This window comes from Aquarana catesbeiana, linkage group LG12, assembly GCF_042186555.1.
Source record: "Aquarana catesbeiana isolate 2022-GZ linkage group LG12, ASM4218655v1, whole genome shotgun sequence".
Taxonomy (NCBI): domain Eukaryota; kingdom Metazoa; phylum Chordata; class Amphibia; order Anura; family Ranidae; genus Aquarana; species Aquarana catesbeiana.
In genome coordinates this window covers 27,356,427-27,384,251 of record NC_133335.1, presented here as the reverse complement: position 1 = coordinate 27,384,251, position 27,825 = coordinate 27,356,427, and the positions used below count along the sequence as shown (strand labels likewise).

The 27,825-nt window shown below is 42.5% G+C and overlaps 1 protein-coding gene across 2 annotated transcripts; it reads left to right on the top strand.

Moving 5' to 3' along the window:
* The first annotated feature begins 157 nt into the window (after window positions 1-157).
* On the top strand, window positions 158-27,247 carry LOC141114039 (opioid growth factor receptor-like). Of its 2 annotated transcripts, none has more exons than XM_073607483.1 (8): window positions 158-730; window positions 3,847-3,970; window positions 12,158-12,247; window positions 14,487-14,541; window positions 18,351-18,429; window positions 18,751-18,817; window positions 21,131-21,279; window positions 26,254-26,406. In XM_073607483.1, exons 2-8 carry the CDS (start codon window positions 3,884-3,886, stop codon window positions 26,264-26,266), a joined length of 540 nt encoding a protein of 179 aa, XP_073463584.1. In that variant the 5' UTR covers window positions 158-730; window positions 3,847-3,883; the 3' UTR covers window positions 26,267-26,406. The 2 variants fall into 2 exon arrangements, with proteins under 2 accessions (XP_073463584.1, XP_073463583.1); XM_073607482.1 differs by lacking the exon at window positions 26,254-26,406 and adding an exon at window positions 26,518-27,247 and having other exon boundaries at window positions 481-730.
* The last annotated feature ends 578 nt before the right edge of the window (window positions 27,248-27,825 follow it).

Sequence of the window (27,825 nt, the reverse complement as noted above, 5' to 3'; positions counted from 1 at the left end):
CACTAGCAAGGCAGAACTCATGGGGAGAATAAATCATCTATCCTCTGAGTGCAATTTAATAAGACATGATTTGGATAAGATTCGGGGCCGCCTGACAACAGTGGAGACGCATGTCTCAGATGTAGAAGACACGTCCCAAGATCATGGTGCACAGCTTGCTGAACTGAGAGATCAGGTCAGGGCACTGCAACATAAAGCCACAGATGCTGAAGACCGTCAGAGACGGAACAACCATTAGAGTGGTGGGCCTTCCGGAAGGATCTGAAGGAGACAAGCCTGCTCAATTCGCTGAACTTTTCTTCAAACAACTGCTGTCCATACAAGAAATGCCCCCCACATACGTTGTGGAACGAGCCCACAGGGTTTCTACTGGTAACAGACCCCCAGGTGCCTTTCCTCTGCCTTTCCTGGTCAGATTTCTGAACTTCCGCGACCGAGACATGCTCCTGACACAGGCCAGGAAACTACAGGATCTGCGACATGAAAACACAAGGGTGATGTTATTTCCTGATTTTTCAGCAGCTACGCAACAGAAAAGTCGATCGTTTAATGAAGTCCGAAGGCGACTTAGAGAAAAAGAAGTAAAGTACAGCATGCTTTACCCCAGCAAGCTTCGGGTTCAACACAAAGGGATGGTAAAGTTTTTTGAGCACCCAGAAGAAGCGTGTGACTGGATGGATAAGGAACTTTGAGATTCTACAACATGTCTACAGATCCGTACTTGAAGCTGGTATACTTTATTTTTCCTTTTTTCCTGTTTTTATCTTTTTTTCATTTTATCTCTGATGAGCTTCTCTAATACCATAAGCATGTGCTGCAGTAGGTTAGGGATATCACCCTGACAGTTTTTCCTGCTTCGGGTTCTCAATTCTTTTTTCTTTCTTGGATAAGGTTTTTTTTTTATTGTTTATTACCTACCGACACTCTACAATGTTCTTTGAGGGGCAGGAGCAGGTCTTCCCTGTACTTATTTTAAGGTTACAGGCCCCTGTTATTTTGATTCCGCCCTTTCAGAGATAACTGATGGTGCAGCTCTCTTTAACAGGTCATGTGAAGCTCCACAGTCTTTTTTTTTTTGCACTGGAGCAAATGGAGGTGAAAAGAAGATACAAGGAACTGCCGAACTTTAGATTACAGCGGCGGGAATTCACCGCAATTTTTTTGTTTTTCTGTTTTGGGATGAAGCTACATACCGATCGTTTTTTGTTTGTTTTTGGTATGAAGGCAAGGGTGGGAATTTCTGGAACCACAGCTTAATATCGTAACTGTTATTGCAGTAGCTAAAATATGCATAATTTATAGGGTTGATTACTCACTACAGAAGAACAGATGGTTTAAATTTAAATATATAAAGAATAATGGCTAATGATATCAGGATTGTGTCTTGGAATGTTCGAGGCCTTAATCACAAGTTAAAGAGGGCCTCAGTATTCCAATACCTTAAGCACACCCGCCCGCATGTTGTACTCCTACAGGAGACGCACCTGGATGGCAGTAGAATACTTTCACTGCGAAAACCGTGGATCCAAAGGGCCTTTCATTCGACTTATTCCACCTTTGCAAGAGGGGTGTCTATTTTAATCAGTAGAACTATACCTTGCACGATTCACCAGGTGATCTCTGATACGGGAGGAAGATATGTGGCGGTTGTTTTGGATCTATGTCAAAAAACCATTGTGCTGGTGAATATTTATGTACCTCCTCCATTTTAGGCCAAACTGTTATATGATCTTTTAAGTAAAATAGCACCATTTGCTCATCTCCCTATGGTGTTGTTGGGGGACTTCAACGCAGTTCTTGATGCGGCGTTGGACACTTCCAACCCAGCTAGGCGAAGCTCTGTTGATCTTAATGGCTGGAAGTCGGTAGCGGACCTCACGGAACTGTGGCACTGGAAACATCCAACTGCCACTAGCTTTTCACATGTGTCGACAACCCACAGATCCTCGGCTAGGATTGACCTAGCATTTGGAAACAACCTAATGTTACCTTTTGTGAAAGACATATCATATCTACCCGGAGGCCTGACCGATCACAACCCTCTTGAGATAATTCTGACCTTTGTGCCAGGAAAAACAGGGAGGGGAATATGGCGCCTGTCACCTGGTTGGCTACAAAATGAACAAGTTGCTGTTCAGCTGACAGGAGCCATGCAGTCATATTGGTCGTTTAACGTTGATTCAGCAGACCCTCTACTGATATGGGACGCCTTCAAGGCAGTGACCCGGGGGGAATGCATATCGGCAATAAAAACGGCACGGAAACATGACAGAGAAGAGACTGAGCTTCTACAACATAGAGAACGGGAATGTGCGAGAGCTCATGCAGAGAACCCTACTGGGGCCTCGTATGAAGCCTTGCTGGAGGCGAGACGCTCCTTATCTATTTTTTTTTTCACAGGTCAAGCACGTACAGACATGACAAAAAGGGCTCAGACTGTTTTTACAGAGGGAGACAAAAATGGCAAACTATTGGCCGTGTTAGTTGCTGACTACCACCCACTTACAAATATCCCAATTATTAGAAATCAGAGAGGAGACCTAATTAGTGAACCCAAGCGTATTATGCAGGAATTTGTCAGTTTTTTTGCTCTTTACTCCCCAATTCCTTCTTATGAAACTGCAGACTTGGACTCCCTTTTAGTTGACTTACCTATACCTAGACTCTCGGACGATGACATAAATAACCTTGAAGGGAAAATCACAATCAAAGAAATTGAGAAAGCGATATTCTCTTTCCCCCCCAACAAAGCTCCTGGACCTGACGGTTTCCCTGCCGATTTTTATAAGGCTAATGTTGAAGTTTTGGCTCCTAGAATTAACCTACTCCTAGATTATTGCCATGAACACGATACTCTACCTGACTCTATGTTAGAGGCATATATGGTTCTTCTTTTGAAACCAGGGAAACACCCGAAGGATTGTGCGTCATACCGACCTATAGCTTTACTAAATACGGACTTGAAAATTCTGACTAAGATTTTGGCCCTTAGACTGACTACGGTACTCCCCTCTATTGTAAACATCGACCAAACAGGTTTTATGCCGGGGAAATCAACTGACACAAATTTAAGAAGACTTTTCACCCATTTACAATTGCAGTCGAGGAATGCTAACTCCAGAGTTGTGGTCTCTATTGGTTTTGAAAAGGCCTTTGACTCTGTAGATTGGAGGTTTATGTTTAAGGTCTTAGAGGTTATGGGGTTTGGCCCAAATTTTAGGAAATGGGCTGCCATGTTATACAGAAGTCCGAAAGCGGCTGTCCAACTAGCCATAAAAGCCATAGCTGGAATGCAGCTTTAGGGCCCTTTCACACGGACGTGTCCGTGTACGGGCTCCGCTTTGCTCAACAGGGATCGCTCCGTCAATCCCCACTGAGCAGGCAGATGACAGGTCCGTCCCTGCACAGTGTGCAGGGACGGTCCTGTCAGAGCACTGCTCTTCTCTATGGGGGATCGGATGAAGACAGACCGTAGAGTCTGTTTTCATCCGATCCGATCCGCCAGACAGATGGAAAAATAGGGTTTCCATCCGTCACACTTTAGCGGATCGGAGCGGGTTGGATGTCAGCGGACATGTCACCGCTGACATCTGTCGCTCCATAGACCTGTATGGAGCGTCCGTTCAGGTCCGCCCATGTGAAAGGGGCCTAACTGAGAGCCGCATTCCAAATAGTATTGAAAATCACATCTGAAATCACTTCATATGAGATTTTAGTGATTGGATTTGTTTTACGCAGTGGGTTGACAGCAAAGGGGCACACACATGACATATATTGCCCTTTCTGTACAGATGTAGGAATGCTTAGCAGCTCTTATGTGAAAAGTTTACTCTTTTTGTGTTTTAGGTTTACCGGCCCTTTTTAACCTGGCTGTTGTGATAGAATGGATAGGACCTCTTATGACTCAACCTGGGAGGAAGATGAGGAGGATGATAGTGTGGAGCAAGAATGTTCTACAAATAACGTCAAGGTCAGGAAAAATACCCAGATATGTAAAGTTACTCTATAGAATTCCGTGTTAAGCAGCTGTGGACCAACACAGTTCCTCCTTCAATATCTTCTTTCTTCATTTTTTTTTTTCAATCTTGCTGACTTCTTGTCACCTAGGACAGGTCTATAGTAGGACATGGACGGATCCACCAATGTACCGTTGCTCCTCTGTTATCCTGTAAGCAGGCTAGGGGAAGGTAGGTGACCAAACTGGCCATCTTTTCCACAATCACCCTTCAGATGGGTTGGTGCCATTACATCTTCAGATAGGGAAGGGTTTTGACAGGAAAGACATCTGCAGGTTAGGTGGATGGTAAAACTAAGTGTTGTTATCATGGCATGGATACATAAAATTACAAAAATGAATGAACTATGATTTTGCAATAACTGAATCGGCCCTTCTCATGAATCATTTAATACAAGGACAGGAGAAAAGGCCTTGAGGGACTGGTTCTTCAGACAATTATGTTAACCAAACTTAATCAGTACAAATGTGGTTTCAGGTTTGCGTAACTATTCAACCCCAGTTGACAATGCTGGGAGGACCTGATGTTTGAGGTCAGTAAATAAAAGTATTTGATTAAGGAAGATCTAGGTTAGGATATCACAGCTCCATACGAAAGATTGAACTAAAAACCATAAATCTCCAAGATAGTTAGTTAATTAAACCCTAAGAAAATCAAAATGGAAGGCGCGCACAACTAGTGCATTACCAATGATAATTTAATAGTAAATCTTTTTTCATAAAAGAGGGTACTCACAAAGTGCAACTGTCAATGAGCCATAAAAATACAAAGTGTATGGACATGCACAGGAACACAACGCGGGGTACATCTGACGCGTTTCGGGGGCGCACCCCCTTCCTCAGAGCTAGGCTAATCACGTCCACCATGGGCATAGCCATCTTATTTAAGCTGAGAGTGTCTGACATGCGACGCTTCCAGGGGACAGCTGTGGGACACAGAGCAGGCTCTGAAAACCTTTCGCTTCAGCAGTTCATTCCTCCTTACCTGGGTCACGTGCATCACCAGGTGTTGGTTGGCAAGCTAAAGAGCTTAACAGGAGTGTTGCATAGGGGTTTGGTGAGCCCTATTAAAGGGTCTCCCTTCTGGGGTAAAATACTATACCCAGGTACTCCCTTTTTGTGGCTTGCAATGTCTTCAAAAAAGAGGAGCAGAGCTAACACTACAGGAAAGGGCACACCTATGTCGTCAGTAGCTCCTCAGGAGCCTTGTCGAAACCCTTGTGTTGTATCCCCTGAGAGACCAGAGGCTTCCAGGCAATCTGAGCTACTGCACCTGTATGGTATTGTGTCCACAGTCAACGCTGCTGCTTCACCCTTTATCACCAGGGATGAACTGTCCTCAGCCCTAGCCGGGTTAGAGCACGGGATTGCTGGCATGTATTGCCTCATCCCACAGGGTGGCAAGAAGCATGACAGAACTCCCTCTCCTCACCCTCTAATTTGGAGCAGGTATGAAGGGTAAGAGCTAGATGCCAAGGACTTAGGAGATGGCCCGGCAGATGAGTCTGCTTCTGAGGAATCTGGGCCAGAAGATGTCCAGTTGGTATCAGCCTCTCAGTCGCAAAGGCTTTTGATCCAGACTCTTACCGAGATGGTTCGTTCTGCTTTTGTTACCTCCTGCAGAGGTTCCTGAGCCTCCCTTGTCCTCTTTGGGGGTCACTGAAGCCTCCTCAGGCTGCACAGGCTTTCCCCTTGCACCCGCTGCTGGAACAGGCTGTGTATGCAGATTGGGAACATCCTGACAGGATTTTCGTTCCTCCAGGTTTTCCCTTTTATATCCCATGGAGGAAAAGTTTGTTAAGAAATGGAGCATGCCAGCCATAGATGCGGAAGTCTCTTCCTTAACCTCCCTGGCGGTATGATTATCTCAAATTTTTGAAGCTCAAAGTGGTACATTTTTTCGCATGGAAATTTGGCGTTTTATATTGTAGGCCTCTAATTCTTAGGAATAACTCACTTAAATATGTCCAAACAAGAGTCTAGTACACTTCCCCAGTATGATAAATTTTAATACGCGAAATTATAATAAATAACTATAAATATAAAAAAATATATATAATACATTTCATTCAATAATGTAATCAAGTCAAAAACACTGAAATTTGCTCAGTTGCAGAATTGTCGCTGTTGTCACTTTCAGTGTTTGATGAATTTTCCCACAAATCACTATTGCTCAATTCTGTGTTCTTATTTACTGTCACTAGTCTAAAACAAAGCACTAGGGACAAAAGGGAGGTGAAATAATTTGATACAGTAATGTAATCTTACAGAGTATTTTTCACTATTTTGAGGTTGCCGCCGGGCTCCGTCCCCATGTGACGCTCACAGGGAACAGAGCCCCACACAGTGATCGAGTGTAGTACACAGCCCGCAGGATCCTGGGGACAAGGTAAGTAACTTTGCCTGGATCCTTCAATGCAATCCCGAGTGTGGCTCAGGGTGAATTTTCATTACCAAAAGCAGTAACCCCAAACCAATGAAACTTCACCCCGAGCCACACTCGGGATTACCGCCAGGGAGGTTGAACAAGAACTTGTCCAGTGGATAACGCACAGGGCTTGAAAGACCCTGTTGACAAGAAACTGGAGTCATTATTAAAGGCTTCCTTTTCTTTGGCCAGTTCAGCTATTCAGCCAGCTGTCGCAGCAATTGGAGTCTGCCAGACCTTAAAGGATCAGGTCAGACGGCCTGACAGGCCTAACCAGGAGGATGATCTTGCTGAAAACAGAGCAGATATTCCTTGGGTACTGTGTTTTGCTGTAGATGCCTTAAAGGATTCTATACAGCAGGTTTCTTGTTTGGCTCTCCTGTCTGTACACATACGCAGACTTGGCTTAAGAACTGGTCAGCTGAGCTTCCCTGTAAGAAGTTATTGGCAGGGTTCCCATTCCATGGGAAACGTTTGTTTGGTGATGATCTGGATAAATATACCCAAAAGATTTCCAGAGGAAAAAGTTCTTTACTTCCTGTAAAAAGAAGGACCAGGCGTCCCTCATTTAAAGCCTCAGGGACTTCCTAAGGTATTTCAGCGCCAAGGCAGTTCTGCCGCCAACAGAGCGCTAGAGCCAGGGGCAAGCCGCAGGGCCAGAAAAAACCCTGGGTCCAGAACTTTTCTAAACCCAGCACCAAGCCCTCCTTTTGAGGGGATGACCGCACTCAATTGGGTGGGGGGAAGGCTGCTTCAATTTGGCACTAGAGCAGTTAGTGCATCAGGGAGTGATCATACAGGTTCCAGTGTCCGAAAGAGGCTCAGGGTTTTATTCAAACCTGTTCACGGTTCTAAAACCAAATGGGGACATAAGGCCAATCTTGGACCTAAAATCCCCGAACCAACATCTGTTAATCCAATCTTTCAGGATGGAGTCCTTCCACTTGGTAGTAGCCTCACTCCAGATGGGAGACTTAGCCTCCATCGATATCAAGGAAGCGTATTTACACGTACCAATCTTTCAGCCTCATCAGATGTTCCTGTAATTTGCAGTAGAGGAATGTAATTTCCAGTTTGTGGCACTGCCTTTCAGGCTTGCCACAGCACCCCGGATGTTAACAAAGATCCTAGCACCCGTACTGGGTCTTTTAAGGGCCCAGAGGATCTTGGTGCTTGGATACTTGAATGACCTCCTGCTCAGAGATCACTCACTAGAACACAGTGTAGCCTGCACAGTGCGGTATTTAGAAAACCTGGGCTGGGTCATAAATACAGAAAAGTCATCCTTGAGACCAGCTCACAGTCTCAAGTATCTAGGTCTGATCCCAGATACAGTCCAGGTAAAGGTATTTCTGCCACCTGTAAAAATCTGTGCCCTGAAGGATGAAGTGCATCAGGTAAGAGGCAACCCTTTATTCGGCTCTGTATGAGTCTTCTGGGAAGGATGGTGTCCTTCTTCGAGGTAGTTCCCTACGCTCAATTCCATTCCAGGCCTATACAACAAGACATCTTGTTGGCTTGAAACAGGAGAGCACAAGCCCTGGATTACCCCATGTCTTTATCTTCCTGGGCACGCTTAAGCCTAAGCTGGTGGTTGCAGGATCAGAACCTGCAAAAGGGAAGATCCTTCCTCCCTGGTGTCTTGGAGAGTACTGACCACAGACACCAGTCTTTTGGGCTGGGGAGTGACCCTAGAGGGGCTCAGGGGAGATGGTCAAGGGCAGAGCCTGCCTATGAACATCCTGGAGTTATGGGCCGTATGTCTGGCCCTACGGTTCTGGACGGTGGAGGTTCAGGACTGCCCTATCAGGGTTCAGCCTGACAATGCCACTGCAGTGGCCTATATCAACCACCAGGGTGGTATCAGGAGCCGTTCAACTCAGCCGCCAGCAGATCTCCTCTGGGGAATGGTCCCTACACCCGAACATGTTTCTGGAAATCTGCCAGTGTTCGGGATGGGTAGAGGTTGATCTATTGGCATCCAGGTTCAACAACAAGCTACAGCAGTTTGTGTCCCAAACAAGGGATCCCCTAGCAATCGGAGCAGATGCTCTAGTAGTTCCATGGAACCAGTTCTCCCTGGTTTTTGCTTTTCCCCCGATCCCTCTCCTTCCACATTTGTTGCGCAGGTTTCGGAGAGAGGGGGTTCCAGTCATCCTGGTGGCACCAGCCTGGCCCAGAAGGCCCTGGCTCCCAGAGATCATGAGATTGGCAATAGACAGGCCATAGACGCTTCTGCGCCACCCCAATCTACTGTCTCAAGGTCTTTCATATTCCACCCCAATTTACAGTCTCTAAATTTGACGGCATGGCTATTGAAGCCAGGGTGTTAAAGGATGGCGGCATCTCAGGACCAGTGGTGTCTACCCAAGTGACTGCCAGAAAAACGGTCACTAGGAAGATCTATTATAGGATCTGGAAAGCCTATATTGCTTGGTGTGAAGCCAGAAAATGGCATCCTCTAACATACGTGTTTGGGAGAACTCTCTCTTTTCTACAGTCGGATGTGGAAATCAGATTGGCTTTGAGTACAATCAGAGGTCAGATTTCGGCCCTGTCAGTATTCTTCCAAAGGCCTTTAGCCTCCTATTCGCTGGTCCAAGCCTTTATACAGGGGGCAACTCTCTTGCTTCCCCCCATTAGGTCACCTATGTGTCCTTGGGACTTAAATTTGGTGCTGTCTGTGTTATATAAACAACCATTTGAGCCTATCAAGGAAATTCCATTAGTCTTGCTGTCACATAAGCTAGCCTTCCTAATGGTCATCACCTTGGCTAGAAGGGTGTCAGAGTTGGTGGCCCTTTTGTGCAGGGAACCATACTTGATCCTTCACCATGACAGGGTCTAGTTACGACCTGTTCCATGTTTTGCCAAAAGTGGTGTCGGCTTTTCATTTGAATCAGGGCATTGTTTTGCCTTCTTTTTTCTCTCAGCCTCGTTCGGCGGAAGAGAAACGACTGCAATCCTTGGATGTAGTGCGAGCAGTCAGAATTTATTTGTCTAGATCTGCGGAGATCCAAGGATCAGACTCCTTTTTTGTTTTACCAGAATGACCCAAGAAGGGGCAGGCAGCTTTCAGAGCTTCCATTGCCCATTGGATCCGTCAATTGGTCATTCAGGCCTACGGTCTTAAACGTAAAGCTCCTCCCTTCAGCATGAAAGCTCATTCTACCAGGGGTGTAGGAACCTCCTGGGCTTTTTGCCATCAGGTATCTGTGGCTCAGAATTGTAAGACTGCTACCTGGTCTTCAGTGCATATGTTCACAAAATTTTATCAAGTAGATGGTCGAGCAGCCGAGGATTCGGCTTTCGGACGCACTGTACTGCGGGCTGCCGTATAAGGTCTGATGGCTATTGTTTGGCAGGGTGTCTCCCTCCCCTCAAGGCTATTGCTCTGGGACATCTCAGTAGGTAATGAATAATAGCCTCACTATCCCATGATGTATGATAAAGAAAATAGGATTTTTTCGTTATACTTATCTGTAAAATCCTTTTCTTTGAGTACATTACGGGACACAGAGATCCCTCCCCTCTTTTTGAGGATGAAGGGCTTCCTGTATGGAAGGGGGTTATACAGGGGATCACTTTCTGTCTAAAGACCTTTGGTCTACCTGTGTCCATTCACCTGGAGATGAAGTATAACCCAGTAGGTAATTAATATTAGCCTCACTCTGTGCTCTGTGATGTACTCAAAGAAAAGGATTTTACTTATTAGGAAAAAATATCCTATTTTTACTGCTTGTATTTACATTGTGCAGGGCAACTTATTTACGAAAGTTTTCCTACATAGTCTGTTATATGTTGAAACTGTGTACGGGTAAATTGGGTATAGATCTGTATTGCAGCTAAATTGGCTATTGTTGGTATCCTTATTTATTTAAATATTCCCCATATTTATCATCGTTACATTTTTATATCACCCATTCACTACATTGTGAAATTTTATTTTGTGGAATTTTTATATAGGACAGACAATGTATATTGTCTGTCCTATGTGCAGTTTTTTGATGAGCCGCTTGCTCTTGCCTTTGTGTTTAGCAATATTTGCAACAAATCTGTTGTCTTTATACACCTTTGACAGCCAGAAGGCCGCAAAATGGAAAAACTGTAAAATCCAGATATGAGGTAATTTGATGTCCTAACTGGGGAAAGCCAAGTTTTAGGTACTTTAACTAGGGCAGCACAGAGAGCAGCGCTGGTGATCCACCCCACGTCCTTCTTGCTTTTGGGCCTGACCCTATAGTAGTAGTTTGTCCACTGTTCTGGGCTAATGTGGGACAATAGGATTGGGCTGAGGGGTGGCAGAAGAAGACTTTGTGTCCATAGACATTGCCATGCTGACTTGGGTGAACTGGTCTTGTATGGTATGACACCATCCTTTCTGTAATGGCCAAGGGTATCCAATATAATGGTTAGCTGTCATACTGCTCAGGTGAGAGTCTTCTGAGCAAGATCTTTAACCACTTCAGCCCCAGAAGGATTTACCCCCTTCTTGACCAGAGCACTTTTTGCGATTCGGCACTGCGTCGCTTTAACTGACAATTGCGCGGTCGTGCAACGTTACACCAAAACAAAATTGAAGTCCCTTTTTTTCCCCACAAATAAAGCTTTCTTTTGGTGGTATTTGATCACCTCTGGTTTTTATTTTTTGCACTATAAACAAAAAAAAGCAATTTTTTAAAACTTTTTGCTATAATAAATATCCCCAGTTTAGGCCGATATGCATTCTTCTACATATTTTTGGTAAAAAAAATTGCAATACGCATATATTGATTGGTTTGTGCAAAAGTTATAGCGTCTACAAAATAGGCATATATCCTTAGATGCAGTTGTAGCAGGGAGAGTGTTTCACCGCTCAGGTGGATCCAGACCCAGGTGTAAAGTTAATGTGAAGCCTTCAGAGTTAAAGAGTCCCAGGTGCTGGCTAAATGCTGAATAGAGCAAGGTATTTGATAGAAAGATCTGGATGCCGCACACTGGATAAGATTGGATGTATCCAGTGTGCGGCATCCAGATCTTTCTATCAAATACCTTGGTCTACAAAATAGGGGATAGATTTATGGCATTTTTATTTTATTTTTTTTATTTTTTTTTATTGTGACTGTGACATTATGGCGGACACTTTTGACACTATTTTGGGACCATTGTCATTTATACAGCGATCAGTGCTATAAAAATGCACTGATTACTGTGTAAATGACACTGGCAGGGAAGGAGTTAAACACTAGGGGGCGATCAAGGGGTTAGGTGTGTCCTAGGGAGTGATTCTAACTGTGGGGGGATGGGCTCACTACAACTTGACAGAGATCACTGTTCCTGATGACAGGGAGCAGTAGATCTGTCATGTTGCCAAGCAGAACAGGGGAATGCCTTGTTAACATAGGAATTTACCCGTTCTGCCGCTCCGTGACACGATCGCGGGACACCGGCGGACATCGAGTCCGTGGTCATGCAGTACGCGGGGGCGCACCCTCTAGCCCCGCAAATTTAAAGGGGACATACAGGTATGTCCATTTGCCCACCGCTGCCATTGTGCCGACGTATAGCGGCAGTTGGCAAGTGGTTAAATTGGTGCCGTGAGGATTACTTCAAACGCATTCTAATCTGTTGAGGGGGAATTCGCATCAGTGATGACATGGAAACTTGACTGGGGATTGGAATATTATATTGACAAAGCAGAATCCCTCTTTAACTGTTTTTCCCCTTCTTTATAGTACTCATATATGTATTCTTCAGCTGCACGGGATATGCAAAACTACAGACATGGGTACCGGTATTCAGATCCCAGTTACCACATTGACCTGGTAAGCTTTTCCAAAACTTTCTGTCTTTCTGCTATGAAATAAAATTGGTGTGAAAAGAGAACCTGTCATGACATAAAACATGGGTACTTGTGGCCCTCCAGCTATTGCGGAACTGGAAGTCCCATGAGGCATTGCAAGGCTGACAGTTACAAGCAAAATTCTCAAAGGTAGAGGCATGGTGGGACTAGTATTTCGGCAACGGGCTGAGGGCCACAGGTTGAAAAAACCATGACCTAAAACCTGCAGCCTGCTGATGCCAGTCTTTCTTTCTGAGTCTCCTAGCAGCCTGTCTGTTGTGTTGACTCTTCTGCTTTAACACTTTCAGTCACTAAATTTGAACTGGTTTAACAAAAACTGTTGTTTTTTTATTTTGTAAAAGCTCTTTGTTTAATGGAATGGTCTTCAGCTGCGCAATTTTCTCTGTAGGTGCCTACGATCATCAGGCATTTCTCGCCAGTTCACAGAAATAGAGCACATTTGCCACAGGCAGGAGCTGACCCGTCACTGTCTCTCGCTGATTTACGCCTCCCTGATCCAACCGGAGACAGGGCATATTCCCGGGTTCCTTTATAAATGGGAATTGGATCTTGGAAACCCAATTCACGGACGCGCAGAGGGAGAAGATTCTTCACTTTGCCCAGAAGTCTTCTTTGGCCACTAGAATCCAAGAGACCGGCTACAAAATTTTAACCCGATGGTACAGGGTGGCACTACTCTACACCGCTTTTTTCCCTAGCTCTCTAGTTCATGTTGGCGGTGTGGCACTATGGAGGGAACGATGCTCCATATCTTTTGGGCTTGTCCCAAACTTAGGCCCTTTTGGCAGGGGGTGATTGATTACTGTCAAACACCTGGCCAATGTTGACCTGGTAGGGAACCCTGTGGCCTGCCTGTTGAACCTCTCAACGTCCTATTAAGAAATATGAGGCTTCCCTCACTATTCAGCTACTGAATGCGGCCAAGGTTTGCATCCCCCTGTGCTGGAGATTTGAGAACCCACCGTCAAAATTCTTGTGGTTTTCCAAAGTGAATGAACTTGGGGACATTGAGGACCTCACAGCTACTTTGCACAACCGAGAGGAGACCTTCCATGACACCTGGAGACTGTGGCAACACTTTGTGTACACGGATGCTTATCTTCAAGAGGTCTTGCAACCTGGCTGACCTCCTGGACTTAATCCTCTTCCCTGGGCAAGAGGCCATATCTGTCTCTCTTTAAAACCTGTTGTTCTCCTTTTGTACAAAGGACGTTTGATCCACGTTTGATCCACTACTTGTACCCTTCATGACTACCTCCTTTCCCCCCCCCTCCCTTTCCTCTCCACTTCCCACCCCATTTTCCTGACTCTGTTCGAGGCACTATTTTTCCTACAGATATGTAAATATCCTGTTATGCATTGGCCTAATCCCTCTGCCCTCATTCTGGGTCCAATTGGCTACCGGGAGGCATACCTCACAGTACAAATGTCTCATTTTGATTAAATATAGTTGCATGGCTTCAAGCACATGAGTCTGTTACTGGTTTCTCTTACTTTATCTGCCAAACGGCTGTGTACTGTGCGGCCATTTTCATATTCCTTTGCTTTATTTGACCATTTATACAATGTTATGCTTTTCCGGTCAGCATGTGTTATTCAGAGTTTGCATTGGTATCTGACTGTGCTGCGTTTCTTCATTTCTCCTCTGTTTGACTGTGAATTGCAACTTATGGAAAATAAAGGAATTACAAAAAAAAATAATGGAAGGAATTTACCAAAACTGGAGCAGTAGTTCATGGCACTTAATCAGCTTCTAGCTTTCATTTGCAAAGCTTAACTGAACAAGCTGAAGATAAAAGTTGGTTAGTCAGCTTGTTCAGATAAGATTTCCAAATTTAAAGCTAGAAGCTGATAATGCATAGCTGCTCCAGTTTTAGTATATTCTCCTCAAGGAAATTTTCAGGGAACCCATATTGATAATGACTATATCTACAGCTCATGTGTGATTATCAAAAGAGAGAATGCTCCTTACATTTAGGGACAGAAGGAAGAACCCCCTTCCCCCTCTTATAGATAGCTAAAAATCTCATTGTAAGTGGTTACTCGTCTGAGAGGCAGAAGTTGTTTTTTGCTCATGGGACCCCTAGCAACCTTTTTCCCGAATATGAAACATCCATAGATTGCTTTTACCAGACACTAACTAGGAAATGTAAACTGATGCACTGCTTTAAATAACCCTTTTTGGCTTATTTCTCTTGTAGAAAAAAATGCCCAATCTATGTTTTTACAGAAATGAAATGGCGTTTAAACCTAGTGGTAAGTACCAAGATGAGAGGTTTGTTTTCTTAATGTAATTTTAAATTTGGCATAAGATCAACAGATTACTAAATATAGCAAGCTAAAATGATATGCAAGTCTCAACTTTTGCTAAAAAATTTTTAATTTGGACCCACTCCTTACACTTCCCAAACACCACCTGTCACATTAAACTATCAATGGAAAAGCTTAGGAGTTGAAGTTTAACTTTTTTTTTTTAGAACTCATACTTTGGATTCTATTTCAGCAGTGATCTGTGGATCTACTGATTTATTTTCAAATGTGGTTTTCACCTTCACAAATGGCTTGCTGTATACGCTGCTCTTGTATAAGCTGAAACCTGAGTGAACCAGGCCTTAAAGGGTAATTCCACCTATACACCAAGACAATAAAGATGAATTCCCAATAACCTCCCCACTCCTCCGGTCTTCACCGTACTTATCTGCTGTTCCGTTAGACTTTGGCCGCCCATGTCTGCCAGTGTACCAGACTATACTTGTGGAGCTATGTAAGGAGTTTAAAAGTGCACAGATCAGGACACTGGAAGACGTGGGCAACGTAGAATTATCATCAAATAAGTGCAGCGAGGAGTGGAGGTTATTGGAAATAAGTATTTAATGTTTTGGTGTAAGGGTGGAACTACTCTTTAAGGCCTGGATCACTCTTTTTATTTCAACTTGGACAGTATAGGTATATGTAAGCCTAGTTTACTTTTAGGCCTTGTTCGCACAGGCTTCGGCTTGTGTAAGGGCTTTTGCAAAGCTTTTGGCAAACTTCCAGTAGTTTTGTAGATGCCTTTAAAGAATTTCAGGTCCACTAGACATGTGCGATTAGTTTCGTTCGAATTTCGGAAAATGCGTACATTCGTAAGGATCCGAAATACGAACTTTTATGCATACGAATTTTGTACGAATTACGAAATTTCATTTACGAACTTTGGATAAATTTATCATAACGAACTTTCGTTATTGTTACGAAAAGTTAACGAAACTAAAAGTTAAAAACCCAGGAAGTCAGCACAGTACAGGGATGGTGGGAGCCCCTCATAATGATAAATTTATCATAACGAACTTTCGTTATTGTTACGAAAATTTTACGAACCTAACGGAAATTCGTATTTCGTACGAATCCGAATTGAATTTCGGACACGAATTACGTATTACGAATTAACTTTTATACGGAACGGAACAAAACTAAACAAATTTATTGACGGCGCACATGTCTAGTAAACACAGATCTTGATGGGAATGCTGGCTGTCACTTTAAGCAAACTGCTAGCAAACTTCCAACAAGCTTTAAATCGTGATGAATCGTACTGAAGCCTGCAGCAGCTTGTTTAAAGTGACAATGAACCGGGGGGGCGGGGGGGCCACGCGGTGCGAGGCAGGACAGCAGTTTTCCATAGAAGCTCCGCCGGCCTCAGAGACCGCACAATCCGCAAGGCTAGGGGATTGATCTCTTGGATATATTGATGTCTAAATGAGTTTTCCCTGTCAGAAAAATCCAAACCTATGCTCCAATGGGAAACTGACTAGGACTAATCTTTTTCACAAGAGGAATGGGATATTATGATTCAAAACTTACAAAAATATACCAGAACAATATCCGTTAGGGAATTGGCTATTAAGCTTCACACTAGGTGGTATCTAACCCCTGACAAAATTAATTCTGTCTACCCATCAACATCCCCGCCCCCCCCCCCCCCCCCCCCCTGTTTTAGGGGCTGCTCTGATCAAGGTACTTTTTTACATCTTTTTTGGAACTGCAAACGTCTTAAACCCAAATGGCAACAAAGAACAAAATGGAACACTTAACGGGTAGAACAATTTTCTTTAACTCCGCAGATGTCTCTCTCGTTGACACCCATACCAGATATACCTATCTCCTGCACTAGACTTATTCATATCTTATTTAGCTCCATCCATTGGACTATAGCAATAAACCGGCGCTCTACCTCTATCCCCTTGGCCTTAGGTTATAAACATAATGGAACAAATCAAACTTTCAGAGCGCATCCATCATACACTTTTTAAAACCATGCACCTCTTTAAAAAAAAATATGGACATCCTGGGACATATCGGTACTTTAACAATGTCTTTTCTTATATATATATATATATTTTTTTCACATATTCCACCTATTTCACCTTCTATGTTTTGCATGTTCCTCCATATACCCACAACGCCTTAACAAGGTTATATAATATCTCTCCTGTTGACAGAATATTCTTATGATACAGTAAAATTCTAAATATTATACACATTATTTTTATACTATTGAACCGTTGGTTTCTTTCTACTACTTGACTCCACCCATATGTGTACTTGAACTTTGGAACATCACCATTTATGTCTTTTAACATGAGTATATTGTACTATGACCTTTTACTATAATAAAAATCGTTTGTAAACAAAAAAAAAAGTGACAATGAACACTGCTGTTAAATCGGAACTTTACCCAAAAGGGGAAGCTCTGCTTTTTTACCTCTTCCTCCATCAACATTCCAAAACGGGAGCTAAAATGTGTTTTTAAAGGTTTTCCAAAAGGCCTGCCAAAACTTCTGCAAAAGCTTACTCTACACACCTCTCATATACAAGCAGTCAACAAGGCTTAAAGAGGAGGGCCACTAAAAAAAAAAAAAATAAAAGTCAGCAGCTACAAATACTGCAGCTGCTGACTTTTAATTGGACACTTACCTGTCCCTGGGTCCAGTGATGCGGGGGATCGAAGCCCCGCTCGTCTCCCCCTCCGTTCGGCGGCGCCGGCATTGCAACTGTGGGCGCCGGGCTGTGGCTTCACAGCCTGGCACCCACTGCGTGATTAGCCGCTCAGTCACCTGGGACCTGTAATGGGTCCCAGATGATTGACAGGAGGGAGGGAGCAGAGCCGAGCCCTTCCTGTGCCGAGACGGAAGTGATGTCACCAGCCCAGGCACTGAAAGAGGCAGACTACGAGGGACCACCTAGCAACAGGCATTTAGAGGTGAGTTTTGCCTACTTTAATACATTGTATTGTGGCACACTTCTGACTTATTGCTTGTTGAAATACTTTGACTGTTTTAAATTATTTTCCTTTTAAAACCCAAATCTAGACAACTTTTTTTTTTTTTTTTTTTATTTCTTCGGAGCGAGCAAAGAGTAGAGACTCTGTCAGGTTTCTGGTTCAGTTACAAAATGTAAATCTTCCTAAGAAGATATGAACGGCACAAATTTAACTTGGTATCAGTCTGGGTTCTGCTGTAGAGGGGATTCAAATGGAGTGGGAGAGGGAAGGGAAGAACTTGGAGCCAATCAGGCGTGCATGCAAATATGCTGACAAGGACCATTCTGATAGGCAGAGCTAGCAGAGTAAGCAAAGGAATGACCTAATCAGCTTGCTGCTGCTTATTCACTGTATAATCTGCAGGCTAGGGGGTGAAGACAGGACACCACTCTATTCCTTCTACAGCTGTCCCAGGAAGGTGGGGTCACCTGTCTGCCTGTGCTGTCTAAAAGGGTTTTCTAAATTTCACAACCGGATGGCAGAAAAATACAAATCCTTTGGCAGGTAAAACCATACTGATATATATGCATTTCATTTGTTGCTGTATTTTGCTGTTTGTCTGATGTTCATCTGTAAGCTCTAGGAATACAGATCCAAATGTTAGAACCGTATTGACCATCTGACTTCTAAAACTCCTAGACATAGAGAATTGTGCCAGAAGGATCTCTCTGCCCGCATGCTCCACCAATAGCTAAAAGAGATGTCCCTATGAAGTATGTTATTTAATTGGAGTGGAAGTAATAACCTAATTCTGTATCATTCTCAGGTTATCACATTGAAGACTTCCTTAATAAAGGGAAAGATGATTATAATATGCTAGAGCACAACCAAAACTACATCCAATGGTAAGTGTAACAATGTTTCTGATCTACCACTATCTAATCCCCTTGGAATACAAACTCTTCTGTTTTCTGGGTCTTGAAGGAGAAGCTTCCTGTTGGGAAGATTTCCCACCACTTCCTGTCCCGAAGACACCACAGGAAGGGATGGTAAACTTTCCCAGTGGGGACACAGAAAGCATTCAAAATCTGATAGTGGCATCTTCACTGTATCCAGGAAAAAAAAAATTCCTGTGCGACTCTTTATAAAGTGTGTAAGTTTTATTTATTTATTTTTTAAAAAAATTTGGTTATATCTCTAACAGATATAATCCTCTTTTGTTTCAGGCTCTTTCCACTTCAAGAACCTGGTGTTAACCCACATGCCACTCCTCTACACAAAAAAGAGATTCAGGTGAATCCATGAATCAAAGAGGAACTCTATCTAACTCAGTGTTTCTCAACTCCAGTCCTCAAGGCGCCCCAACAGGTCATGTTTTCAGGATTTCCCTCAGATGAAACAGCTGTGGTAATTACTAAGGCAGTGAAACTGATCAAATCACCTGTGCAAAATAATGGAAAGCCTGAAAACATGACCTGTTGGGGCGCCTTGAGGACTGGAGAAACACTGATCTAACTGTATATACAGTCTTGGTCCATAGGGTTCAATATTGTGTTTGCCCACCCTTTGTAGCTATAATGGCTTCAACTCTTCTGGGAAGGCTGTCCACAAGGTTTAGGAGTGTGTCTATGGGAATATTTGACCATTCTTCCAGAAGCGTATTTGTGAGGTCAGGCACTGATGCTGGATGAAAAGGCCTGGTTCGCAGTCTCTGCTATAATTCATCCCAAAGGTGTTCTATGGGGTTGAGGTCAGGACTCTTTGCAGGCCAGTCAAGTTCCTCCACCCTATGTCATCCATGTCCTTATGGACCTTGCTTTGTGCATTGGTCCAAATCATATGGTGGAGGGGGGATTATGGTGTGGGGTTGTTTTTCAGGGGTTGGGCTTGGCCCCTTAGTTCCAGTGAAGGGAACTCTTAAGGCGTCAGCATACCAAGACATTTTGGACCATTTCATGCTCCAAACTTTGTGGGAGTAGTTTGGGGATGGCCCTTTCCTGTTCCATCATGAAGGCACACCAGTGCAGTGAGCAAGGTGGGCCAACTCAATATTGAACCCTAGGGACTAAAACTGGGATGCCATTAAAGTTCATGTGTGTCCCAATACTTTTGACAATTCAGTGTAGCACAGCAGGGAGCGTGCAGTCAGTTAACTTGAATCAATGCATTTCTTTATTTTGCTGGAACATTGGCTATGGTTGTATCTGCAATTTAATATCCTATGCAGTTATTAACTTCACTGTGGAAAAAAAAATGTTTAATTAGTTAGTAAATATATTAAATCTATATAATGAAACCTCTTGCTGAGATCTTTCTGGTCAGTGAGGTAAAAAATCGCATTGAGAGGCCAATTGAGCATTGAGTGGCCAATACTAAGGATGTGGGTAGATGGGGCTCGGAATACTGATTTAAAGATCTACCAGCTGACTTGTGGGGTTGCCCCAGAGTTTGGGGTTTCCTGGAAAATGAATAAAAGTACTCTCGGGCAACTCTATTTAAAGTGATTGTAAATGATCACCATGTAAATCGACCCATTCAGTTTAAGATAGAAATGAAAGGCAAAACATTTTTGTAAAGATTAAAAAAATATATAAATACCTTTTTTCCCTCCCTCTTATAAATGATCACATTCTCTCTGTTATCAGCTGCATAAGAGCAAAGGGGGGGAGAAGCAGCACCATATTGTACTTTCCAGTGAATGGCTGTGCAGGGGAGGCATGTCAGGACAAGTCTGATCATTGGAGGACAGCAGGCTGAATTCTCAGCATAGCTAGAGAACTGAGCATGGTGTGCTCTCATGCTTGGCATGGTCAGTTTTTAATAGGAAAGCAAGGAAACTAGCAGGAACACCAGGGATTTCACATAAAGGAAGAAAAACAAAGAACAGGAGACTTTCTCATACAAGTACATGGTACAGCAGGTACATATCAGGAATAAGAAGTGTTTGGGTAACAAATGCTTTAACTACTGTAGTTGCAGGTTTATTGTATATTTGGGCAAAATAGGAAACAATATTCAGTGCATCCCTGCCACGTATGCACACTTCCCATGTTTTATCCCATTAAAAATACAGCAGGTAAGAAAATCCGTTGATCCTGTCAGAAACCCACTAAGCACCTCACTTCCTGATCATTTTGGAGTATCCTGTGGTCTAAAACCCCTCTCCTGTTAAAGATCTTTAGCAATAAATATGAAAAAGACATCCCCTAGACTGAGCCTGAAGTGTCAGTGTGTGGGACTGAGCTTGTGTGACTGGCAGCCTCTGTACTATTTGGGAGAACCTGGGCATATTCTAAGCGGCCACTTCGGGGATGAGCGCTACACCCACATCAATAGGAACTAAACTAGGGCACCTTGCTGATCCCTTCTAACAGCAGTTTCCCTTGCAAGAAATGTACAAGCCTGGTGATGATGTCTCAAAGTGAAAAAAGCTATTACTCATTACAGGAATTGGGTAAAAGAAAAAAAGCATGATAGGACGTACTGTACAGGGGCATTATAGGAGGGGGGAGCCAAGTTTGGTGCAGTTCCTCTTTGTCCTGATTTTTTTATTTTTTTTTTTTAACATTACATTACTGTTTGTTGTAACAAATGACTGTCTCCTAGGAAATGAAGAAAGACGGAAGAGTCACGAGGAATTTCCTTGAGGCATATAAGCTCATGTTAGGATTCTACGGTCTGCATCTAGAAAATGAGGCGACTGGAGAAGTCCGCAGAGCGAGCAATTGGGAAGAAAGATATACGAATTTGAACAAGTGAGCTGCTTTCTTTACGGTTTTGACAACAAGATGAGCAGTAGTAGATTGCTAGCTTTAAATTGAACCCAAGAGATTCGCACCTCATTAGGTCATAGTGATAAAATAACTTTTTGGGCTTGACCTTTAATAATTTAGACAACTTGGGCTGTTTTACCATTTAAACCCAGACAATGGAAATGCATATAAGTCAGTTGCTTTGCTTGCCATAAAATTCTGTGATTTACAAAGCAAATCCAGCTTGAACACCAATGAGCTTTTCTTTCTTTCCTTCTTTCTTCCTTTCCTCCTTTCCTTCTTTCCTTTCCTTTCTCAGCCTGTATTCTACCAGGAACGTACAGCTAGCTCAGTGGATGGTGAGGCACTGGCTAGTATCAAAGCCAGATACACACAGGTTACATACGCCACGAACGCTAGAGCGAGAGCAAAAAGTCTAGCACTAGACCTCCTCTAACTCTAAACATGTAACCTGTTAAAAAAAAAATGTAAAAGTTCGCCAATGGAGATTTTTAAGTACTGAAGTTTGGCGCCATTCCACAAGTGTGCACAATTTTAAGGCGTGACATGTTTGGTATCTACTTACTCGGCGTAACATCATCTTTCGTAGTATACAAAAAAATTGGGTTCACTTTAGTAGGTTTTTTTTAATTCACGAAACCGTTTCTTTCCAAAAAAAAATGTTTAAAAAATTGCTGGGCAAATACCAAGTAACTTAAAGAGTTGCAACAACCACCATTTTATTCCCTAGGGCAGTGGTAATCAACCCTGTCCTCAGGGCCCACCAACAGGCCAGGTTTGCAAGATAACTGAAATACATCACAGGTGATATCATTTGCTGCTCAGTGATTGCAGTATTCTAGTCTGCATCTCCCCGAGGTAATACATAAAACCTGGCCTGTTAGTGGGTCCTGAGGACAGGGTTGATGACCACTGCCCTAGGGTGTCTGCTAGGAAAAAATAAATAAATAAATATATATAGATATATATCTATAGATATATCTATCTATAGATATCTATATATATCTATATCTAGATATAGATATAGATATATATAGATATATATCTATATCTATATCTAGATATAGATATAGATATATATAGTATGTATGGGGGTCTGAGTAATTTTCTAGCAAATAAATTATGATATTTACATGTAGGAGAGAAGTGTCAGAATTGGCCTGGGTGGCAAGGGGTTAATTGCCATAAGTAATATACAAATACTGTAATTATATATTTTTTTAAGGTAATTTACTATATTTTCAAAAACTGTACTCAAGCAGATGGCTTAATGGACAAATTACTGCAGTTATAACTTCCAACCAGTAATTTTACAGTATAGATAAATAATCAATTATTATGTTATAGCACACTATGTAGTACCCTGGTACTAAACAGGGCTGCTAATAAAATAAGTGGAATAAATAGTAGCGCTCAAATAAAATACGTGCTAATAAAAAAAATGATGAACCAGAAAAAGTAGTGAAACTATATATGAATGTGAGTACTTAACAATAATAACCTTATTGAATATCAGTCACAATGTGAATGTGATCTAGCACAAATAATAATAGAAAACAATGTGAACAAACACATCATATCACATACTAAACACAACAGCACACCCAGTGACAGATGTGAAATGATAAATAAAGTGTTGACATAAAGTTCTTAAATTGAAAACTTTTCGATGAATGGTCTAAAAAAAAAGTATACTCTTTGTTAGTCTTTGTGATCTTCCACCACACCTCAGTGCTTGTGCTTCCACTCCCAAGATTTGCACTCGCCAGCTATAATTGCCTCCCACTCTCGTGTTCGGCATAACTCGCCTCAACCCACACTCAATGGGGGTTAAAATGTGATCTCCAAATAGCAAGCGTCAATGCCACAAATCCACAAGCAGCAGGACCAGCAGCAAAGGAAAAGTCTTAATTTTTACAGTTCCTCTTTGTGACAAGATTCAATGTTTTATGTAGCCTGGTGTTGAGCTTGCTTCTCTGCTGCACACTGTTTGTACGACTTTTACGACTTTTCCCTTCTAAATCGTACTTCGTACGACTTTTCCCTTCTGAGTCTTTCTTCGTACGACTTTTCCCTTCTGAGTCGTACTTCGCACGACTTTTCCCTTCTGAGTCATACTTCGCACGACTTTTCCCTTCTGAGTCATACTTCGCACGACTTTTCCCTTCTGATTCATACTTCGCACGACTTTTCCCTTCTGATTCATACTTCGCACGACTTTTCCCTTCTGATTCATACTTCGTACGACTTTTCCCTTCTGATTCATACTTCGCACGACTTTTCCCTTCTGATTCATACTTCGTACGACTTTTCCCTTCTGATTCATACTTCGCACGACTTTTCCCTTCTGATTCATACTTCGCACGACTTTTCCCTTCTGATTCATACTTCGTACGACTTTTCCCTTCTGAGTGGTACTTTGTACGACTTTTCTCTTCTGAGTGGAACTTCGTACGACTTTTCCCTTCTGAGTCATACTTAGTACGACTTTTCCCTTCTGATTTTCGTATTGTGTGTGTACGAGGCTTAAGACACATTTTCCAGATATATGCCTGTAAGATATTCAGAAATACATGAATCATCACATGACTGGTTATCCAGGGAACAGATGTCTATAAATTTGATCAATGTGTTTTTCGTGAGATAGCACTCGCTTCGTCCAGAAGAAATATATTTAAATATCTAAAAGCAAAGACTAGGTTGTTAGAGAAGAAATATAACAAAAAAAAGAAATAAACAATAATCCAACCACACTTGTTTGGACAGGCAAAGTGCAAAAATACTATTGAAGACAAAATATTCAGTTTGGATCTGTACTTAGTCAAAAAGTGTTTTCTGTGTGTGGTAATTTTATAGCACAAGCGTAGAAATTTCCCCTGTTTTTGATAAGTTCTTAGGCACGCTTGTGAGGGTTATGCTACAAAATGACCCCACACAGAAAAAAAACCTTTTCACCAAGTACAGATCCAAACTGAATCTTTTGTTTGAATTGTAAGTATTTTTGCACTTTGCCTTTCCAAACAAGTGTGGTTGGGTTATTTGTGTTTTTTTTTTTCTCTTCTAACAACCTGGTCTGTGCTTTTAGATAGCACTTGCTCTCTCAGGAGAAATATCTTGTGAAACGCGTTGAGATTAAATAGACTAAATAGACCTCTGTTGTCTGGATCACCAGTTCTGTCATGATTCATGTAATTCTGGAAATCTTATCGGCATATATCTGGAAAATGTGTCTTAAGACTTTTTAATGTGAGTAAATCTTCTAGAAATTGTTTTTGAATAAAAATTTGGTTTATGTCTCTTAACCGCTTGCCGATCGTATACTGTACATATACGGTGGCAAAGCGGCTCCTCTGCGCAGGGTCATGTACCTGGTCTGCGGCCCACACGTGCTCTGCCGGCGATTGGACACAGCGAGAGCCAATCAGCGGGTCCAGCGGACGCGATGTCCACCATGCCCCGCTGATGGTTCCCGAGAGAGGCAGAACAGTGGTCTATGTAAACAAGGCAGATCGCTGTCCTGTGAGAGGGGCAGTGTTAATTTTGGCAGCAAATTTTGATTTTAGTTTTAGTCTAATGCCGCATACACACGAGCGGACTTTCCGGCAGACTTGGTCCGGCGGACCGGACTCCGTCGGACAATTCGATCGTGTGTGGGCTCCAGCGGACTTTTTTCCCCCAAAAGTCAGACGGACCTAGAGATAAAACATGTTTCAAATCTTTCCGACGGACTCGAGTCCGGTCGAAAAATCAGCTCGTCAGTATGCTAGTCCGACGGACAAAAACCGACGCTAGAGCAGCTATTGGCTACTGGCTATCAACTTCCTTATTTTAGTCCAGTTGTACGTCATCACGTACGAATCCGTCGGACTTTGGTGTGATCGTGTGTAGGCAAGTCCATTCGTTTGAGAGTCCGGTGGACCTACACTGCAAAGTCCATCGGAAAAAATGCCGGACCTAGTCCATCGAAAAGTCCACTCGTGTGTACGCGGCATTAGTCTTAGGACTAATATGGCATTTTAGTTTTAGTCCCATTTTAGTCTTCTGCAATTGTTTTAGTCATATTAAGTCGACTAAATCTCCAGTACATTTTAGTCAACTAAAACTAATTTTAGTCGTCTAAAATCTAATGAGTATAATTAAATTGTAATGCATTAGTTAAACATTTCTCTACAATTTCCAAACTCATGATATACTGCTGGAGTGAAAAATCTAATATGTTATTATTTGTGGTATTGAGGTATGAACACGCACAGAACAGTGTTCATTTTGAAGTCAAATTTCAATTTAGTTTTAGTCTTAGTCTTTTGACTAAAATCACATTTTAGTTTTAGTCCTATTTTAGTCATCTCAATTGTTTTAGTTTTAGTTGTATTTTAGTCGACTAAAATAGTATTCATTTAGTTCACTAAAATGTTTTAGTCGACTAAATTAACACTGGAGAGGGGAAGGTAGTGATTCTGTGTTTCTGCTAAGCAGGAGCACGGATCTCTGTCTTCCCACAGTACAACCACCTCCCCCACACAGTTACCAAGCACTCCCTAGAAACACCTTTAACCCTTTGATCGCCCCTGATGTTAACCCATTGCCAGCCAGTGTCATTAGTAAAGTGACCGTGCATATTTTTAGCACTGATCGTTGTAATAGTGTCACTGGTCCCCAAAAAGTGTCACTTAGTGTCTGATTTGTCTGCTAGTGTCCCGCTATAAGTCACCGATCTCCGCCATTACTAGTAAAAAAAAAAAAAAATTCCATAAATCTTTTCCATAGTTTGTAGACGCCATAACTTTTGCGCAAGTCAATCAATATATGCTTATTGGGATTTTTTTTTTTTTTTACCAAAAACATGTAGCATAATATATATTGGCCTAAAAGAATTTATTTTATTTTATTTTTTTATTTTGTTTTTGGATATGTTTTATATTTATTTATTTTTATTTATTTGTTTTTGTTTCATAGTGCAAAAGAATGAAAACTGCAATGGTGATCAAATACCACCAAAAGAAAGCTCTATTTGTTGGGGAAAAAAGGACGTCAATTTTATTTGGGTACAGCGTTGCACGACTGCGCAATTGTCAGTTAAAGTAACATAGTGCCGTATCACAAAAAATAACCTGGTCATGAAGGGGTGGGGGTGGGGGGGGGGGGAGAAGGTAAAGTCCTGTGGACACTCTTCCATTGTATTTCAGCATTTTATTTTATTTTCTCTTTCTTTTTTTATAGTCACACTCATAATAACCTGCGAATCACCCGAATCTTGAAGTGCTTGGGGGAACTGGGGTTTGAACGCTTTCAAGCTCCTCTGGTCCAGTTTTTCTTGGAGGAAACCCTGTGTCGAGGCCAATTAAAGAAAGTAAAAAGGAGCGTGTTGGACTATTTCACGTTCTCCATAAAGGACAAGAGAAAACGTCAAGGTTTGGTGCGCTTTGCCTGGAAACACTACGAACCGCAGTGCGAGTTTGTCTGGGGACCAATAGACTTGCTAAGAGATGATCAAGTAGAGCTGAACAGACACAAAACACGAAACTGTGACAGCAGAGAAGAACATAGGGGAGAAAACCATAAAGAAGATGAGACGAGACCTCCAGAAATCAAGAAGGAAAATGGTCAAGATGATGAGAAGGAACATAGGAATGTAAAGACAAGTGGATGTTGGACATGGGGAACATAGAATTGGAGATGAAAAAACAGTGGAAATGTCAGGAAGAAGCAAAATAAACCCTAGAATATCGAGGAAAAAGTAACATCACAGCGTAAAAATATTGCTTCCAATCATAACCAAAATAATGAATACATTTTTTTGTTGTTGCATCCGTTATTGGCTTTTCCAGACTGGTTTTGTTTGTGTGTTTCCTTTGCTGTGTTTGCAGTCACACTGCGATCCTCTAATGTTCATATGTACCTTCAATAAAGGCCACTTACCTGCAACAGTTAAAAGCATTGAAAACGAAAACCACTTGTGAAGTGGATTGTAATTAATCTCCATCTGCCAGATCGTCTAATCATAAAAGCAACAAACAAAAACCCAGGTAGGGAAGGGACCTTGCCCAGTGACAATGCATAGGAAGACTTAAAGCGGTTGTAAAGTTTCAAGGTTTTTCACCTTAAAGCGGAGTTCCGCCGTTTTTTTTTTTTTAGTTTTTTTTTTAAAGTCAGCAGCTACAGATACTTCAGCTGCTGACTTTTAAAATAAGGACACTTACCTGTCCAGGGCGCCTGCGATGTCAGCACCCGAAGCTGATCAGTCCCTCGGCTCTCGGGTGCTGCGGCCGCCATCTTCGGTAAGGGAATCAGGAAGTGAACTGATTCACTTCCTGGTTTCCTACTGCACATCCGCGACTTGAGCTGTGCTACCCCACTGGTCCCTGCTGTGTTCTGGGACTCGTGTGTGTCCCGGGGGGAGGGGGGGAGTGGCGTAGATACCCGCGGGTGGCTCGGGTATCTATGCCCTGAAGTGGGAGCAAAATACCTGTATTAGACAGGTATCTGCTCCCCCCCCCTCCCCCCTTATGGGGGCCAAATGTGACACCT

Bases quoted from the DNA above. Each gene is read 5' to 3' on its own strand.
- LOC141114039 (XM_073607482.1), top strand. From the start codon at position 3,884: ATGGATAGGACCTCTTATGACTCAACCTGGGAGGAAGATGAGGAGGAT. The intron at 18,818-21,130 runs GTGAATCCATGA...ACTGTCTCCTAG, and splicing joins TACACAAAAAAGAGATTCAG to GAAATGAAGAAAGACGGAAG. The intron at 21,280-26,517 runs GTGAGCTGCTTT...CTTTTTTTATAG, and splicing joins AGATATACGAATTTGAACAA to TCACACTCATAATAACCTGC.